This window comes from Sceloporus occidentalis, unplaced genomic scaffold (assembly GCF_023333645.1).
Source record: "Sceloporus occidentalis isolate IW3139 unplaced genomic scaffold, rSceOcc1.0.p SCAF_4, whole genome shotgun sequence".
In the NCBI taxonomy this organism is placed as follows: domain Eukaryota; kingdom Metazoa; phylum Chordata; class Lepidosauria; order Squamata; family Phrynosomatidae; genus Sceloporus; species Sceloporus occidentalis.
The window spans coordinates 200463646-200484259 of record NW_028316984.1 but is presented as its reverse complement, the minus strand read 5'-3'; the positions used below and the strand labels follow the sequence as shown (position 1 = coordinate 200484259).

Below are 20614 nucleotides of genomic sequence, written 5' to 3'. Positions count from 1 at the left end.
TTTTTGGGCCGCGGAAGTGGTTCCGTGAGGCACTAGTCGCGCACTCACGTCGTCCGGACACTATGCGTCCGTGATGTCAAAATGGCAGCCCCCATGTGGACGGGCACCGCCATTTTGTATGGACTCGGTCCATACTACGGTTGAGGGGCGTCCGGAAGGGACGTCCCTTCTCAACCCTAACACGCCCCTTTCTAACCCTAACACGCCCCTTTCTAACCCTAGTACGCCCCTTCAGCGCGTCTGTAAAGCGTCTGAGGAAGTCTTCCCACTGTATCACTTAGGGATTTTTGTTTGTATTTATTAAATGGCCAACACAGCTACCCCAACATGTTTCCCACTGATGCCATTGCAACTGTGTGCATAGTGGGGAAGGAAGCAGCATCTGCTCTGATGGGAATGGTGGGACTGCAGGAGGGAGAGGAGGTAAAAATGAAGAGACTTCCACTTGATTCGCATTGAATCTCATCTGTTCTCAGCTACAACAGAGTTTCCCCAAAGTTCTGGTAGGCAAGGACCAAACAGGAATTTATGAGAGAAAGCTGTGGTTCTGGATTGTTCTCTGACCCAGAAATATACTAAACCCAGAAATAAATGTAGCTGGGGGAAATTATTGAGAGGAAAGTGTATTGTTTGTCTGATGATCCTCCACTGTACTTGACAATTTCCAGCTCTCACATACCTGTTACCTCATTAAAATGCACCACTGATATCAGACATGAACTGAGAGGATGGCTTGTTTTGTACTGAAGCACAGATTGTTATTGTTAAATTTAAGGCATTAGTCTAAATCCACTTGCTAGTGCCAGTCAGTCTAAACCCACTGTAGCAATGAGAATTATATAAGCATTGACTTACCATTGAGTCGTATATTCAAATGGCCTGTTGTAGTTGGTACCAGTACAGTAGTTGGAGCAACTACTTGGTAGTTGGTGAGCAACTTTCAGGAGGTAGAGAGCTGTGAAGTCCCCCCCCCCTCCAGTTTTGGGGGGCAAGAAATTCACTTTTTCCACCCCCAGGAATATCTATAGAGATGTGATTGCCCATTTTGAACCATTTTAAGGCCCCTGGTGACTTAACCATTTTAAAACAGGCAGTTGGGCAGAAATGGCCTGTAATACGAGCCATAATTTGCCCACCCCACTTCTAAAATTTGATTGCTATATTTTGAAAGAACCAGAATGACCTGCTCACAGAAGATTCTACCCATTTTATTTCTTAATGAATTGCTTTCCTGGCCTTGCCTCCTTTTCAGAAAGCTCAGAGTAATGACTCCTGCAGAGTTTTACAGTAAAGCTTCCTCTGAAAATGGCCAATTCTGCTTCCCCTCGGTCTCAGGCCAATCATTCCTATTTCCCCTAGTAGCCAAGGCCAAAGGAAAGATGGGAATATCAAAGCACACAGCTGCTTAGTGAACAACTGGTCTATTGTCTGCAGGACACAGTTGAGGAAAGATGAAGCTGTGGAAACCCACTCATAAAAGAGTTACTCAGTTGTGGACTGAAAAACTGTCCCAAACCCGCTCCATTTTCTATTACTAGGCTTGTTTGCTTTTCTTTTCTTTCTTTTTTTGCCACCCCATGCCTTCCCTGTTGCCTCCTACACTTTGAAGACAATAGAACTCAAGACAGAGAGGAAATAATGTAATTGTTTTCCCAAATACTAGTATAATGTGTTTGTGACTAGTTCTATCGCAGGATAGTGAATGTACCATCATGTCTGTTTTTTCACTCTGAACTAGTATTTGGCTGTCCTAGTTTTTTTTTAAGGGTTGCATCTTTATTTGACCTCTGACAGACTTATCCAATAATGGATCCATTTTTTAAAAAGAATATTAGCTTTTGTGTTGTTATTCAGTGCTGGTTCAGCTTGACTCCCACTGACTTTCGTGGTGCTTATTGTTCTCCTGTTTCTTAGGTGGGGCACCGCAGCTTCCTCTTGATCCCTAACTTCCCACTTGTGAGACACCACAGCATTCATTCACCTTGCGATGTCCCTTTCCACACTGAACAGCACTGGCATCTACCTGTAAGGGTAAGGTAAGTCCATCAAACCACAGCACAGTGATTTCAAGGGGTGTCAACTTTTTTTCAATATCCTCGTTGAATGGCTTGGAAGCTGTACAATGAGCATTGAAAACTTCACAGTGGACTTGCAGTTACCTCCACAGGGAAACTCCAGTGCTGTTCAGGAATGGAAGGCTTGTTATAGACAATGCATGCTGGGATGTTCCTTTCTTTCTTTCTTTCTTTCGTGAGGGTCTGAACAGCAGTCAGCATCTGCTTATCCAGTCGCCAGTGGCCTTTTCTCCTGGTCAGGGAGCAGGGTGGGATTAGTAATATCTCTTAGGTTACATGCCATTTTTGAGGCTATGCTTTAGAGTTGTGCGTTATTGTTGTTCCAGTACAGTTATGTGTTTATATATCTGCAGAATAAGAGACACTGAATAAGTCTGTGTATCTTGCCGTTGCATGCCTGTTGTTTTTCTGTGCTTTGAATTTAATCTTATTTTCACCCGTAAGCATTTATGGGAAAATATGATAGATGAAACTATTGATAACCGACTTCCTCACAAAGTCAGTGCCATTTGTTTTACTACAATTTATTTCTAGTGTTTTTTCCTATGTTTTCTATGTCCATACTTTATTTTGGTGAGTGTTCTGTAAATTCTGTTGCTGCCCCTTTTCAAAAATTTCACTTTGAAGCTCAGTGTTTTTGCTTTTAGTTATCTACCATCTCCCTCCCTTCTCCCTCCATTCACTGTTCAAATGGAGAGGATATAAAGAGAATACAGAGGCTGCAGGGCTTAAACGCAAACGGTCTGAAGGTACAGTAATTGCAGATTTGTCTTCTTATCTTCTTGTGTAGGAAGCTTTCCGTTGTAGCTAGCATGTTTTGGTGTAGTGTTGTAGATAGGCACATGCTTTCCTATCTGCATGATAATGATAATTATTCTCTTCCAAAATTGAGGAGGAGGAGGAAGAAAGTGCTGTGGGCCTCAGTTTAATCATCACTGCTTTGTTACAGTGGAAATTAGAGGCTGGCACAATGCTCTAACAATGTGTACTAACAATTCATTAGGAATCTAAAACACTCTGTGCATTATTTGCTTCAAATAAACATGGTTCCTTTCTCTAAGGAGTGCATGACAGCTTTTAGAAGCTTGGTGAAATTCTCTGCTAGGTTCTAAGCTCAAAATCCCTGCTCATCCCTAAGAATCATTGGGAGATCTTTACCAGATTTCTGTGTCTTAACCACACAGAATTGTGACATGGATAATTAAAGAACTATTAATCGCCATGTATGCATAGTGTGATATACGTTTATTTGTTAGAAACACTTACATCATGACTCTCTGCCTGATTCCTTTGAGGCCTATAAACAAGAAAAATATTAATACGCTATACTTAAAAACACCAGGATGGTGAAGAATGAAGACTCTGAAGGGAGACAGATGGGTATTGGGCTGGTTGTGTTTTCTTACTGCTAGGTGTTACACAATTTAGTTCATTGCTTTTTTGTTTTGTTTTGTTTGCTTATTTGCATTCTTGTCCATTTTACTTTGAATAAAAACTGTGCCAACATTTTCTTTGTGTGAGAAACAAAGTAAGGAATATAATAACTAGGAATGGTGTGCTGATTTTTTATAAAGTCTCTTAAAGTAGCTATAGGACATTTCTTTCTCAAAGTATTTATTGACAGGTCTATTAAAATAGGGTTTTGTTTTTGCATTGTTGCCACTGCTTGGGCTTACTTCAGCCTTGATGTAAACTTGCATTTGTCAGCCACTCCCTGACATGATTCATCAAGCCTGTTTTATCGATTTTAAAAACCCCTCATGATTAGCACTAGGCAGGTATTGCCAGCAGTAAACAATTTCTTCTTCGTAGTCTGTCTCTGCATTGCACACATGGGTTCTTCAGCTGCCCAAAGCCCTACTTCAGAATCTCGAGAGCTGTGGTTCCCAACCTTTTTTATGCCCCACACCCCTAGGAAATGTTTGACTAATGTTCACACCCCCTTCAAAAGTGATACCACATTTGAGGATGTAGAAGTCTAATTTCTAATTTTTGGACCACAAGTTTAATCACATCCAATACTGTGGGTGAACAAACTGAATAAGCTTTTTGAAATACTGTATAAGCTTTTATCTAAGTGCATAAAACTTTAAATTGAGCAATTAGATTCTAATTTATTAAGGAAAAAAATGTCTGATGACTCGTGACTCATCAGTCAAGGACATAAGCCACTCTTTGTTGCACCCCCTGAAATGCCATCCTTGCCATATGGGCACCACAGGTTGGGAACACCTGCTTTAGAGCTTCTAGTGCACATTCAGATGGGTTGCTGCTCAGTTCTGCTTTGCCACATCAGTTATGTCTCCACTTGGTGGGTTTATTTACCTCACTGCTGGACAGCAGCATAATAATAGTCAGGCTCGTTGCTTAGTCCTCAATGAAGAACACACTTACCCTTTGCTGATCATGATGCAATTACAAATTTTTATCACTCACAGCATTCCTAGCATTGCAGCCTTGGGCAAATAACAGGCCAAAAGTTATAACAACACAAGGCAAAAAGAGCATTTAGAAATCTGAAAATATGAATGCAGCTTCTCCATTGGAATGGAGAAGCAACAGGCAATAGAAAAGGCTAATTCACCTCACAACTTCACATTTGTCTCCCCCAAATCTTCTTTTTTTCTTTAAAAACAAAAAGAGAGGGTGAAGAGACAGCAAATATCTGTAACATCTAGTCCAGCACTTCATAATGTATAATCTAAGTGTTTAACATTTATCAGCATGTTCAAGGCTTGCTAGCACACGCTTGCCTTTCCATGCACTGTCTTCTCTGCTTTTGCTGCAGAGCAGTTGCACATAAGTCCTTCCTATCTGCTACACAGATGAGTCATCTTGTTTCAGTCTGTTGTGCTATGGAGTTACTGCACTAGGCTATAAATATTTTACACACCTTGATGAAAGCACCAGATTTTTAGAAATGCAGGCAGCTGTGTGCATCAAGAGAGATATCCTGATTGTGTATAATGATACCTCCAGACAGTTACTTGAGGAGCAAGGGAGGGAAAATAACAGAGTAGACGCTCCCTAGTTCTAAATTTGTGAATGCACACTACTGTTGTTTGTAGTAAACTGCCTGTCTAAAATGCATAATCTAGTCTTCACTTAACATGCAGGCTGTGTGTATTCTGCAAACTCATCCTACTCCTGGCCATGTGAAAACTGGACAAGTGAGAGCACAGTGTAGACACATCATAAATAAACAACCTGAACTAAAAGGAATGTAGATTTTAATGTTTGTGCTTTAGAACTGTGTTAAATGGTGGAATGCAGAACAAGGAGGCTTACAATCCATGACCTTTTGGTTTCTGAGCTTCAGTCCATCAATCACTGTCAAAGATGGATCAATATGTACTAGACTTTTATGGGACCTTATAGGCACCCACTCACTGTCTTTTAAACTAATATGTAAAGTATTCTTATGAATCAAAAGTACAGGAAATATGCAGATGCTTGGAATACACATAGCCACATGCTTGCTTTTGTGTTTCTCTTCCCTTCTTTTTTACTCTTCCTGGCTTTGTGAGAGGTCCTGACCCTCTTCTTTCCTTAAACTAAAGCCGGTTCTTTTTTGCTACAGCTATTCATAGTTTGAAGCTGAGTCGCAACCATGTTGACTGGCACAGTGTGGATGAAGTGTATCTCTACAGTGATGCAACGACCTCTAAAATTGCTAGAACTGTCACTCAGAAGCTAGGTTTTTCCAAAGGTAAGGCTATTTACATTTTAATACATGCTAACAAAATATTTTTTTCACCTTAAATAGTTTTTATTCTGACAAGGAAAAGCAAGTCCATATAAAATTTGAAGACTGAAATAAGTATTTTTATTCATTGCTCTTGTGTGGAAGCTGTTCAAAAAGGAGTTGGCTCTCCATCCAAATGCGAACTGTAGCCTCTCCGTTATTACCCATTTTTGTAGTTAAGGGGATTATGTGAACTCTGTGGTGGTAGGCACCAAACTAATACTGTCCTGTTCTCTTGAGCAGCTCTTGGGTCAAATAAGGACTTTTAAAAAAATTATAACTGCTGTTTACCAGTGGTGTTGTGTATATTTTAAATTTTAGGCTGTATTGTTTTAAGCTTTCTAGGGGGCATGCTTTTGTATTATGTAAAACTGTTTATAAGCCACCCTGAGGATCAGCTTTGCTGGAAAGACCCAGAAAGAATGTTAAAAACAAACAAAGAAGAAAAGCTTTGGAAGAAAAACAACTGTTGATTTCCAGTACTAACAATAAATACAAACACTGGCATGCTGATTCCTGTTTGTGTTTAAACCATTCCTGGGGTGGTGTGAAAGAGAAAGGGGTGGGAGAGAGGGGAAAGCAACTGAAAACTTTCCTTTGAATGGTATATACTTCTATTCAGGGTATCCCAAGTTATTAAGTTAAGAACGTCTCTTCTTTAGCACATGACAAAATAAAAGTACACCTCTGGCCTCGTTTGAACAATCATATCTCAGTTTAGTCAGGTAAGTCGTACATGAGTCATTTGTCCAGAGATGCAGCCTCTTTGCTCCTCTCTTTGATTGCTTATTCTGTTAATTTGGAAGTCTCTAACTAACAAAAAGTTTCCCATTTTTTCCAAACTGACGGACTCTGGTTATCAGCGTCAGGACAACCCAGCCTCAGAGGTAGAGACATCACAAATTCCCAATGTGCATTTGGCAAAGTATTTGTTAGAAAGATGTGTGGCTGCAGACAAATAATGAACAATTCCATTTACAAGTGGGCAGCAGCCCAAAAGGATAATTTCGACTCATTAGGAATAAGGAGTAGGTCTACAACAAGATGTAAAAGACCAATTTTACTGAAATACAGTTAGCCACACAAATAAATCACATGTATTACCAACTCCGTTTTTCCTTCAGAGGTCTGTGAAAGTGTGTGAGAGAGAACGACTGTACAGATAACACTTCTGCCTAATCACTTGGAGAATGCTTTTAGTTGCCACAGGAGATGAAGGGAGAGGCCTTTTTAACTTGAATTAAACAGTCACCATTGCTTTTCTGCAGCTTCAAGCAGTGGAACAAGGCTTCATAGAGGCTATGTTGAAGAAGCTACACTAGAAGACATGCCATCACCAACAACTCACATTGTGTTTGTTGTCCATGGCATTGGACAGAAAATGGACCAAGGAAGGATTATCAAAAACACTGCCATGTAAGTGCTTCATTTCACTTTCTTGAAAGTCTTTCAGGGATAATTTTTTGTTTTTCTGTTTTTAGAAAATGTGCCGCCTTTATATTGTGAATCATCTTGACATGATACAGTCCTTTTCATTTTTCTGTCTCGTAATTTTTAAGCTGCAAGTCTTTTGGCAAAGATACTATGAATATTACTTTGATATGGCATTTATTTGTTTATTTATTTATTTATTTAAGTGTTAATGCACCAACCTCTAGCCAAAATGCCTCCCAAAACAGCTTACATATTGTTCATTTGACAGTTCTCTGCCCTCCGGCTTACAATCTAAATAGGACAGACACAAGGAGAAGAGAATGGCAGTGGGGAAAGGGCTTTTAAGTCCAGTAAATTCTAGCTGCTCTTCTCTCTCTCCAGGGCCACAGTGATAGCAGTTGGAATGGAGGGAGGGCCTTTCATCAGCTGATGAACCTAAGCATGATGGAGCTATATGTCTGTCTCTTCTTCTCTCCCTCTTAGGCCACAGATTGGCAGTTGGGATGGAAGGAGGGCTTTCATTTCCTTTTGGAGCCAGGTGGCATGATGGAGCTGTGTCTTCCTCCACTGTCCCTCTGCAGCTGGGGCAGTGGCAGTTGGGATGGGGGGGGGGCCTTTCATCAACCAATGAGCCTTGGCATGATGGAACTGTGTCTGTTCTTCTTCTCTCCCTCAGGAAAGGCAGTGAAATAATGCAGGGTCTTTCATCTGCTGAGCCTAGGCATGGTGGAACTGTGCCTGCTTCTTCATTTCTGCCTCTGAGGCCAGGGCAGTGGCAGTTGGGATGGAGGGAAGGCCTTTCATCTGCTTCTGACCCTAAGCATTATGGAGATACTCTTTCCTCTTCTTCTCTCTCTCTGAAGCCAGAGTAATGGCAGTTGGGATGGATGGAGAGCTGTTAGGATAATGGTCCAGACATTGTTTTGCCATGCTTAATTGCTGTGCTTTGGCATATTTGTGTTAATGTGGAATGATGAGTTATGCTATCCTATTGGTGATATTGGGGAAACGAAAGATCGTATATATCAGTAGTGGCCTGGGATAATGAGCAAATCTGTGGGAGGAAGTTTGAGCTGTGAAATACGAATGTCATTCTTGGAGAGCTGTAGCTTGGTATTGGGGGGAAATAGAAAGGGATAAGACCTGGGAGGACAATATGTTTTGAGTTGCTGTCAAATGGAGAATTGATTAATTCTAAGTATACTGTGTATCTGGGTAAAAGCTTTTCTGAATCTGCTGAAGGTTTGTGTTTCTGGAGCAGAGTTAGCCTGTATATTACAAGGGCCTTTCATCAGCTACTGGAAATATAGTTTAGCACGCTGTTTGATGTATTCCATTTTCTAGTGGGTTTTTCCCCACTAAAATTAAGGCAGACTTACTGGTATCACCTTAAAGTAACATCTTTGCTGGTCAACAACAACAGTCATAATCAGACTGTAGTGTGTTGGATAATTTCTGGCCAATGTTTTGTGTTTCATTTTTGGGCAAAGTGGTTGTGTAAATGATGTTTTTCTAGCAGGACTTTGGTCTTTTTGGATGAAGGGGACTATCTACTAGACCTTCTGTTCACTTCTAGGACACATTTTAACACAAAAAAGACCTTGGCAGGCAGCCTACTGTGAGATACAGATTTTTCTAAGTACCAAAGTACCAAATCAAATGAATCAGGACAAAACAAGTGAAGCAACAATTTCCAATTTATTAGTTACAATCTTGCAAGAAGGGGTGTCTCAGGCAAGTAGGCTTTACACCGTCTGAGGTTTTACACAGTATTTATAAGACATTTTCTGTTACAATATTTCTATCTCATTTTTTTATTGGCTAGATCTAGACATGTGATCAATTTTAAGACCACCTTTCCAAGTATGTAAAAACTCCGCTCATAACATATCTCATCATACGTCTCATGACCATTTAAATTAGCCATTATAGATTAATAGGTGTCTTCTAATATTCATCACCCCCCATTACGCATGGTCAGTTAGAAATTTTATTGAATTTTAAGTCACCCTTTTATAAAAAAAAGTATTCTTGTCAATTAGTGAGAATAAAACTCCGGTATCTCTTGATTTATTTCTCCCTTGTCACATTGTTCTAGATTTACAGGTGCAGACAAAAGTTTTTTCCTTTGAAGCTTCTTTGTCTAATTTAACTGCTATATTTGTAATGCAAGTCTATTTCATTATATATATATATATAGAGAGAGAGAGAGAGAGAGAGAGAACACTTAGCCATTTTGATAATCTTAATAGAGGAAAAAAATACTATTTAAAATAACTAAGTCCAGCATATTTTATAAACGTATCTTATTTATTATCAACAATATAACCTCCCTTTATTCTTGTAAAACAATATATTTAATAAATAACAGTGTTATAAAAAGCTTATCTAAAAACTCTTTCTTTTACTAACCCATATATTTTTATAAAATTCCCTTTTAGTTAAAGGCCTCAGCTGACCTTTACTCAATCCTATTAGAATAGATATATTGATTATAATAGTATACATGTATATATGTGGTTCCATATTATATATATGTAATTTAATTATAGCATACGTTTATAGAGTCTAACACAATTTCTATTCTATTCATGTGTTTCTAACTCTTTTATTAAATCTTATGTGTTTGATTCAAATCCATTTCTCTCACCTACCATGGGAGCTAGAAGTGCCATTGCACTGCCTTTTGTACCATACTGTTGAGCATAGTAGTCTCTTGAATGCTTTTCTAAGTAGAGGTGATGTTAACAGTGATTTCTTGCCCTCCCTGGAAGGCAGGTTCTAGTAGGTAATCTCAGAAAGACTTGTACTGGATACTTGGCCTGTGATGTCCTACAGAGTTCTGTTTTGTGTGCCTTGCTAATGAGCATCATCATAAAACCATTGAGGGAGAATATCCAAGAAGGTTGGGAAATTGTTACTAATCAGTAGATGACATACAATCCCCATTTTTTTTCATTTCAGGCCAGGGAAGCTATGCTCTTCCCATTGCTAGCTTCACCTGCTATAGAATACAACTGAAGCTTGTAACTAGCACTAATTTCAGGAAGCATGTAATTTCATGCATGGAACTATCTTCACTGAGTACTCTTATCTTTCAGGTGTATTTACGGTGCTGTTTATTACCTTTTAAATCCGTAGAATGAATCTAGAGGTTTAATGGTTTATGTACAGACTCAGCACACTTTAAACACTGGCTTCCTATCTATGAATTGTGATCATTTTCTTGCAGTCAGGTTGAAAGACTTTGGGGCATATCTGGGCATCAAATGAGGTTCAGTTGGTGGGAACAGCATGCAGATCTTTTACCTTTCTGCCTTGTGGCATGCATCGTGGCAAAATAGTTCTTTTTAGGCAAATATTAGGCTTGCTTTTTTAATTATTATTTTTATCTCCTAGATAGTTTCCCTGCCTACTTTTATACATATTTATTGGGATGTTAGCTGCTTTTATTATTGGCAAAGTCATGTCCATTCAAATAGACTTTTGGCTTTTAGTGTAATTCAGTTACTGAAGTAAGTTTTAATTAGCACATTGTTTATTCTCTATTGAAAGCCGAGTTCTTGTTCTCCAGAATTATTCATTCTGAAATGTATAGCTGCCTGTTCCTTAGGATGGTAAGCAATTCTATTTTAGTACCAAGCTTGGCAATAATGCTGTATTGATTTAAGTGCTTTTAGTCACAAGGGAATGTGTCAGGATTTACTTTAAATTAGTAAGTCAAAAGATGGTGCTTGAGATGGTAAACAAAATATTTGATGGTCTGGTATTGTGACTGTATAGCAGGAGCAAAATTCTGGCCTTTAAACAAATTGCAAGGTGTCTGATAAATAGAAGAAAATATTGTAATCCAGAATAAAACAGTATTGAGTCCTTTGTCCTAGAACTCTGGAACCTGGAGTCAGTCCTGTTAGACAAAGAATTATTGTTTGGAAATGTTACTGTCTTTAATCATCTTTAGTCTAGTAGTGACATTCTCGTGTTTTTAAAAATCTGGGCAGAAGGAGTAGATGGGGAGAAATATGGGGTGTTCGTTCTTTCATTTTGTTTCATTTTTCCAAGCCCTGAAACTCAAGACAACTTAAAAATTAAAATATGCAAATAAAGGTTTGCTTCACTAAAAACATACACAAGTTCAGATATAATTATAATATGAATAGAATTAAGAACATTTTGAAAGCCATGCCCATTAAAAAGCCATTAAAAATGAAACAAGGCAACAGATTGTTAACAGCTCTGTCCTTGTAAACAGTTAGCTCCCGAAGACCCATTGAAACAAGAGGGGCCATTACCTAATCATTAGTCTCATTACGGGGAGAAAAGGGGAGATATAAATTGATGATGATGATGATGATGATGATGATGATGAGAAAACAACTGTATTATGCAACATTCTGTTCTTGAAAAGTGCATTTACACACATACTGGACAAAAACTACTCCACATTTTTAAAGATCTGTTTTTGGTATGTTGTTTAAGTATAGGTATATTGACAGTTTATTTTAAGGAAGTGCAGCTTCCTTGATTTTGGAAAAACACAACTTGATTTTGCCCAGGTTTTAGCACAATCATACCTGTATCCTAAATGAAGCCCTTCCATGTGATTGCCACATCATCATATGACAGTCTTTCGGTTGTGTGACAAGGTTAGGAATTTTATCATTCATTGACTGAAATCCCTCCTTGACATTTAAGGACTCAGCAAATTCCAGCAGCCAAACAAGACTCCACTCAGGGCTGCAGTTAAGATCACTAATTCAAGAGAGTGATTGACAAAGACATCTTGTCCTTTAACAGTGGAACACTTAAGCCTTCAATTGTACACCAGTCCATTTAGACTGAGAATGAAAACTCTGATATTAAACTTATCTGTGTGGTTTGAGAAGATGCCATGAAAGATGGATATAAAATATAAATCTTCAGTTTACCTTTAGGTCCCTGATTTGAGGGACTTCTCTCCATTACAGTGAAGGAATTTCCCTAGAGACACGATACGTAGGAACAGTTCACATAAGAGACTCTTTATATGCAGTCTTTCAATCTTTGCAGACTGGTTTACATTTTTGTGCCTTTGGAAATTCGGTTTAGGATTGTTGTTCCATGTCTTGAAGCCAACTCCAATTTATGACAACCCTATCCTATGTTTTCTTCACCAGACTTTTTTCAAGGAAGTTTGCCATTGCCTTCCTCTAAGGCTTAATGGGTATGAATTGCACAGGTCACCCAGTGGTTACCATGGGTGAGCAGGGGTTTGAAACCTGTTGTCCTGGAAGCCATCCCAACAATCAAAACTACTATATGATGCTGGCTCTCAATTTGGGATTCAGTAGCCTAAATAATGTTCCTTGCAGACATTGTGCCCTCTAACTTGTGCTCTGTCAAATAGAAAGCAGAAGAGTTGCAGAATCTACTCAGTGTCACAAAATGGCCTTGTGTGCTGTGGCATCCTGCCTTGTCCCATGACTGTGTCATGTGTGACACATACTTGTAGCAAACTGGTTATGAAAAGCATGGGACGCCATTTATACAAATTTCCAAGCTGTGTAATTTGTTTCAGAGAATTCTAAGCATGTGCTCATGACCTGCACATGTGAAAATAAATATGTAATCTTCACATATTCATTCTATGCATGGTGCCCCCTCACTAGGCTCAGTATTTCACATCTGTTGCAACTGTTACATGGATTTGTAATTGGTTGACCGGCCGAATCCAAAGGGTGCTCAATAGTGGCACCTTTTCATCCTGGAGAGAAGTGACCAGTGAGGTCCCACAGCAGGTTTTATTCTAGAAGAAGATCACAGGATTAGAATGTATAGAAATTAACTGTGACTGTGTAACAGACTAAAACTTCTTGTAAATTTCTGACTCGCCTTACTCACCTTAATGATGAAGTCTTTAAGCACCATTTTTTTAAAAACATGTACACTGGAATTACAAACCAGTTTTAAGACTTCTAGGCAAACATGGTGCAGTGAAGGAGAAGAATGTGAAAGACCCAGGTTGGAAAAAATTCTGCTTAACCATGGGTTTCTCTTTGTAGCGTCTTTACTCATACCTGCTTCCCAGATAATCACAATAAACAGAAAGCCTTCTTGGTCTATTGAGAATGATTGAAAAATAAAGCATGGAGATAATGTATTCAATTAAATGTATGCTATTATCTCAAATTTTCCAGGATGCGAGATACTGCAAGGAAAATAGAAGACAAATATTTTTCCAATCATGCAACGCATGTTGAGTTCCTTCCAGTTGAATGGAGATCCAAACTTGCACTTGATGGAGGTACTTTTACAGTTGAAGACATTCATTGGAGCAACTAGAACAACAGTGCTTATACAGTGGACCCTTGTTATACGCTGGTGTTTGGTTCCAAGATCCCCCGTGTATAACAAAATCCGTGTATGCTCAAGTCCCATTAAATATAATGGCAGAGCAAAACGGTGTCTCTTATAAAAAATGGAAAATCAAGGTTTGATAATTGAAATTTATACTTTTTTGGAACATTTTCAAACCGTGTATGCTTGAATCCGTGTATAACAAATCCGTGTATAAGAAGGGCTGACTGTATTTGTCAAATAGTGGTCTTTGTTTTATATCTGACAATAGCTTTCAAACTTCCTTCTGTCAAGTGTCTTTTTTCAGTGTCACCTGCCAGGGAGCCTCTGTCATATTGCAAAGGCTTCCTGATCATTTTCTGGATTGTTCTCTCAGCTCACATAGCGTGCTGCTTGGGTCTGTTAGTGCTATCACTCCAAAGACCCAACATCTAACTAGTTGAAAATAAGAGAGAAAATGTAGATCTATCTACTTAAAAAAGAGAATAGGATGGAAAGATTGGTAACAGTGGGCAGATTGTTTGCTCACCTGGAAGGAGTGTTGGTCTGTTGTTGCTGGCCTTCTCACTGAGGAAACCACTGTAGCTTCCCTGGAAGGGAGTTTGAAAACCACTGTGCCGTCTTGGGGTTGGGGACCCATTCAGTAGCTTACTTGTCTTTTTATCTCAGCACTTGTGAGATTTCTTTGGTCCCAGAGTGGTGTGTTCCTGGAAATGTATACCCATGGTGTCTTGAATTGTTGGTTTTAAACACCCTCTAAAGTTTTATCATACCTCAGTCAAACACTTGGATCTCCTTTCTTTACTTTAGACACTGTTGACTCTATTACTCCAGATAAGGTCCGTGGCTTAAGGGATATGCTTAACAGTAGTGCAATGGACATAATGTATTACACAAGCCCCCTCTACAGAGATGAGGTATGTATGTATCTTTAGGTGTGTGATTTAAAGTGACCATTATTGGATGTCCTATTTTAATCATACTGAAGTTTCTAAATCTTGAAGCAGGATTTAGTCATTGTCGTTTAGTCCTATGCATTCCTGTTGCATAGAAGGAAGAAAAAAGTGGTTTCTCCTCTATACACTGTTGATTGTTTTAAACCAGTGGTTCCCAACCTGTGGGTCGGGACCCCTTTGGGGGTCGAATGACCCTTATTTATTTTATTTATTTATTTTATTTTTATCCCGCTTTTCTCCCAAAATAGGACCCATGGTAAGACCCTTTCATGGGGGTCGCCTAAGACCATTGGAAAACACCTATTTAATTATAGTTATGAAATAGCAACGAAAATAATTTCATGGGTTTGGGTCACTACAACATGAGGAACTGTATTAAAGGAAGGTTGGGAACCACTGCTTTAAACTGTGTATCCAAGCCCATCATCAGTAAAAGTAAAATCATTTTGTCCATATCCCTCATCCTTGAATTTTCTTTTGCGCTTGAGATGACCAAATAGTAGCAAAACAATATATCAATGATGGCCAACTGTAGCCCTCCAAATATAGGAATATAGGAAGACAGCAGCCCCCATCATCTCTTGCCATTGCCTGTGATGTCTAGGGCTAATGGAGCATGTCTGTGAAAATGACAAACAGGCAGACTGTAAAAGCTGACAGTTCCTATGCCTTGAAAAAATACTGTATATACTAATGTATAGGTCTAGAAATTTTAGTCAAAAAATTGACCCAAAAAACCCGAGTCGCGTAAGGGAAAAAGCACGGATGCTCAAACCCCATTCAAATGGATGGGGCTTGTGCCTGAGGTGGCAGCATGCAGGGTGCATGCCACGGGAGCATGCCACATTGTTTTCTTCCGGCGCGTGCCTCCCTTTTTTCCAGCATGGCATATAATGTGGACACACCATATTTTAAAAAGAAACCATCTCCTAGTGAAAGGCAAGAATGTAATCTGTCCTGGAAACACTGACCACCCCACCACCCCCATACTCTTATCCATCCAGCCTGTACTATGAGCACAACCATTTATTCCTGCTGGAATTTCGTAAGTTCTTGGAATTTCGTAAGTTACATGCCCATAAGTTTTACTCTCAACTTATCTATGAGCCATATCAAAATCTATAATTGTGGCCCCAAAACATTCTGTCAAGTTATACATGAGGTTGATTTATAGTCAAGTATATACGGTAAGTTAAGTGATTTTGTTGATAGAAGTAGGACCACTTTGCACAGGATGCTATATTCCTTTGAATGATGTAAGTGCATGTGATGACTATTGTCAGCCTCAACTTAATGGCAACTCCATGAATGAGAGACCTCCAAGACACCCTGTCATCAACAGCCCTACTCAGGTTCTGCATGCTCAGGGCATCCACCTGTAATGTGGTCTTCCTCTTTTCCTACTGCCTTCCATTTTATCAAACATTGTAATCTTTTCTAATGATTTGTGTCTTCTCATGAAATATCCATAGTATGATAGCCTCAGTTTTGTCATTTTGACATCTAGAGAGAGTTTGGGCTTGGATTGCTCTAGAGCCCATTTATTTGTCTTTCAAGAAGTCCATGTTATCAGTAGGACCCACCTCTAGCAGGAATGAACAATAACATAAGCATTCCTTATTAAAAAGAGGATGGTAATGGTCCCAAACTACACTTGCGCCTACTTGTGGGGCTCACTTACTCATCCCCACTGTTAGAACATCTTTAACAAGGAAACTCCTCTTGTCTGGTGTTCAGTATTCTACACTCGTCCCCCGGGATACGAACGCGCCGCGTTGCGAATTTTTCGGGTTACGAAGAAAAAAACATTAATTAATTATTTCCGGGTTACGAACGTTTCCCCGGCTTGCGAAAAAAGTTTTGGTGCTTTTCGGCGCTATTTCGCACCAAAACGCGGCTTTCCCCATTAGCGCCTATGGGGATTCGGCTAACGAAAGACTTCCGGGTTACGAAAATGGCGCCGGAACGAATTAATTTCGTAACCCGGGGGACGAGTGTATTACCAAACTAGATGTAGAAAAGTTACCTGGAAAGGAAAACATGATTTAGGACATCTCACAGTGCTGTCACTTCTTACTTGGTTGGAATTTCCTGCACGCTAGGAATCAACAACTAAAGGCTCCAGAGCCACAACCAACACCTTCCTTTCAGACATAGCAATTCCAGCCCCCTTGGTTATCAGCCCATAGGCACTGGAGAAATAGCAAAGGAGCCCTGTGATAATGAGACTTGGTCAGTAATTCACGGTAGTGCAAGGCCAGGTATGGCCTTCAAAAACATTTTAACCGCCCCTGAGAGCCCTTGCCCACTCCCAGCATACAAACACATTCCCTCAGGAGTCTCTTTTCCAAAACCTTCAGTTACCAATCCATAGGCAAGGGAGAGAGATTGAGAAGGATAATGTGATAATAGAACTCAATAGCAGTTCACTGTTGGCCAGAGGTGGGGTAAATATAGCCTGCAGACTGCATTCAGCCTCCAAGACCCATTTGTGTGGCCCCATGGTCTCTCTACTGCCCCAGTTTTGGAAGTAGGAAATATACTTTTAAAATGGCCTTCGCTCCTCTAGGTTAGCTGGGATGTTTTTTTGCCATGTTTTTACTGTCCTCCCCAGCTGTTTTCACCACATACTTGGCCCCAGGGACCCTCAAACAAATGAATTCTGCTTTACTTCCTAGTTGAAAAAAAGCCTTCTGTGGGCTTATAATAGTCCAGGGGGCAAGAATATGAAACCATTCTCCCTGGCCCTTAGGGGAATATTAAAAATTAAGGGCACATGGGCAGATGAACTCTTCTAAGATCAGTTACAGGCTGAGTGCCATCTCTGGACCATGTGATGTTGCCCAATCCCCCTATTTTGACTGATCTTCTTTTAGCACTTTTGATTGTATGTCACCTGTTGCCTGTTTACTTACACCATACAGCTTACAGCAACCCCATCAATTTCAGCAGGTTTTCTTAGGCAAGAAATATTCATAGGTGGTTTTTTCAGTTCCTTCCTCTGAAATATAGGCTACAGCTCTGTCGGGGATGCTTTGATTTGGATTTCCTGCATGGCAGGAGGTTGGACTGGATGGCCCTTGTGGTCTTTTCCAACTCTATGATTCTATGGCAGTTTCCCAATTGCTAACCAGCAGTGACCATGATTAGCTTCCAAGTTCAGATAGGATCTGGTGCCTTCAGGGTATATACTGCACGTCTCATAAAGGTTGTTGCATTATTAGAGAAGATGCAGAAAAAGGCAGCATAAATGAGCAAGGGCCTGAAGCAATATCTCTGTGAACAAAGATTACAACCTTTGTAAGCTTAGAAAAAAGACAAGGGATGAATAGGGTAGAGAAAGAGACAACATGATGTGGTGGTTTGAGCGTTGGACTGTGACTCCACAAATGAGGGTTCAAATCTTGGCTCAACCATGAAAACCCACTAGGTGACCTTGGGCAAGTCACGCTCTCTCAGAGAATGACAGTGGCAAACCCGCTCTGAAGAAAGTTGCCAAGAAAACCCCATGCTGGGATCACCTTAGGGTTGCCATAAGTCTGAAACGACTTGAAGGCACACAAGAAGACAAAATTTTGTATGATGTGGAGTGAGAATATGTAGATTTTTTCTGCTTCATAATATTAGTACTTATAGTCATCATTGAGCAGACGAAGCCAGAAATCTTCCTGGAAATCAAGATGACAAAACTGAAGCTGTCATACTTTGGTTACATCACAAGAAGGCATGACTTGTTGGAAAAACAATAATGCTAGGAAAGGTGGAGTGAAGTAAAAAGAGAGAAAGGCTGTATGCCAGATGGATGGATTCTATTCAAGAGGTCACAGGAATGACTTCGCAGGACCTAGCAGAGCAGTGGGGGACAGGGAGTCAAGGAGATGTCCCATCCACAGGGTCTCCATGGGTCGAGATTGACTCGAGGGTGGTTAACAACAACAGAACTGTTCATCCCATGAAGCGGAGTGACAGAAAACTCAGGACAGTATAAAATAGTTGCAGAATGAAAATGAAAGTGGTTAAGCTGCCTTGAATCCCACTTTGAGAGAAAAGCAAGGTATAAAGCCCATAAATAAATAAGAGCAAAAGAGCACTGAGGCTGGAAAAGACCAAAGACCTTTACAGTAGCCACCCAATTTTATATGTGAAGCCAGTTCACAAGACCTGAGCACATCTGCGCTTTCCTTTTCATGTTCCCAGCAACTGAGACCCACAAAGACATCCTCTGATATATGCTTAGCAGCCATTTCTGTACCCATTCTCTCCCAACACATAGGTAGTTTCTGGAATTCAGTATCCCAAGGTGTAGCTTCAAAAAGTCATTAGAGAACAGCATGTCTGGCTTTTGCCAACCCAACATCATCACATGATTTCAGACCTTCTAAGAGAATCCATTTGCATTTTGCAAACTTGCCAGAGGTTTCAGTACAGGCACAACTGGTGTTCTGCTGATGCTTGAGTATTTTAAAATGTTGCTTAACTGAGCCAGTGCGGGGGTCAAGGAAGTGGGCCAAGGAGCACTTTGCAGATCATGAGATCACAATGTTTTATTTTTTCTCAACTGAGAAGCATTGTTAGCTGCAGCAAAGAAATGCACAGTGGAGGATGAGGCTGTTGATGTGAGGTATTCCTGCCACTACCCACGGGGTGATACAATATGCTGACTCTCTTTGTTTTTGCATCAGATTCCTTGATGCCAAACCAGATTTCAGGAGCCATCTTTGTAGAAGAGTAGTGTTTGCTTCAGCCAAAATGTTTGCACCCAGATTTTTTTAAGAAAAAAATCCAGTGCCTCAACAGCAAGGTATAACTTGAAGCAGTGAGGAATTGAGGTTGGGGAATATCCAGGTGCTTAGAGGGCTACACAAAGGCCAGCACAGATAGATGCTATTGAGGCATCCGATATTTTAAAATTCTGCTGATGGAACGCTTTGTTTTTCTCACACAGAGCACGTACACCTTCTGCCTCAGGCTTTATTTGCTTACTTGTGAAGAGCCAGGTGTCTGCCATGCTCAAAGTCATCCCAAAGCACACTGCAGAAAATTTGCCATACAGGATCAGTCCAGTGTCTCATGTAGCCTTAATGACCTGTGGCCAGTCAGATGACCTTGGCAGATGGCCACCCATAAGTACACATTTTGGTAGACAGAGATATACCATCCTATTCTTCGCTGTCATAAGTGCATTGCCCTGGTACGAATAAATAAGATGCAGAAGTATGGGTCCTTTTAAAAAGTTTGCTAGCAGTTTATCAGAAAGTGTGGGATAGTTTTTCCCAAAGGCCAGGAGCTTGTTAGTTTTGTGCAGCAAAAATAGCAAAGACAATAAATCTCTGGGTTTTTTAAGTGCCATGTGACTATTATTTTTGTGGCAGCAAAGTATGTCACGCAGAGCATAAAGTTGGCACCTCTTTTCATTTGTTCTGCGAAGTCTCATTAATTTCCAATAGGGCTAATTGCATGGCTTAGAGATCTTGCACTGCTTCCGTTTCTTTCAGGATTTTCTCAGGAGAACTTCCTGGTGGCCTGTGCTCTGTCTCATAGACACTTAAGTGGTATCTGAAGCTATCATGTTTAAGAAATGGTAGAGGTATTTGAGGAACAAGGAACAGGAAACACCAGGGAAACACATTAGTGGAGGACACAGAACAATGGATGCAAACTGCAGGAAAAGAGATTCCACCTCAACATTAGAAGGAGGTCTTTAAACAGAGGCTGGATGGCTATCTGTTGGGGATGCTTTGACTGAGAGTTCCTGCATGGCAGGGGGTTGGACTGGATGGCCCTTGTGGTCTCTTCCAGCTCTATGATTCTATGATTTCAAATGTCACCTTACTAAAGTGAAATCTTTAGTATAGGCATATAGTGCATTTGGAAGGCTTCACAAAAGAGTCTGGAGTAACAAACACCTGAGGCGAAGCACAAAAATCAGTGTGTATAGAGCCAATGTACTGTCCGTTCTCCTTTATGGGTCTGAAACATGGGTCACCTATCGCCAACACCTACGACTCCTCAAACACTTTCATCAGCGCTGTTTACGCACAATTCTAAATATACACTGGACTGACTAT

General features: G+C 40.1%; 1 protein-coding gene across 4 annotated transcripts in view; it reads left to right on the top strand.

The window, feature by feature from the left end:
- Nucleotides 1–20614, top strand: part of DDHD1 (DDHD domain containing 1) — a 65781-nt gene that overhangs the window by 30043 nt on the left and 15124 nt on the right. For 3 of the 4 annotated variants that reach the window (XM_089522904.1, XM_089522902.1, XM_089522905.1), the window contains exons 3-7: nucleotides 2723–2824; nucleotides 5656–5784; nucleotides 7089–7236; nucleotides 13431–13537; nucleotides 14401–14507. In XM_089522904.1, the coding sequence (XP_089379030.1) occupies nucleotides 2723–2824; nucleotides 5656–5784; nucleotides 7089–7236; nucleotides 13431–13537; nucleotides 14401–14507 (593 nt within the window). The remainder of the gene's footprint in view (nucleotides 1–2722; nucleotides 2825–5655; nucleotides 5785–7088; nucleotides 7237–13430; nucleotides 13538–14400; nucleotides 14508–20614) is intronic. The other variant, XM_089522903.1, reaches the window with a different exon arrangement.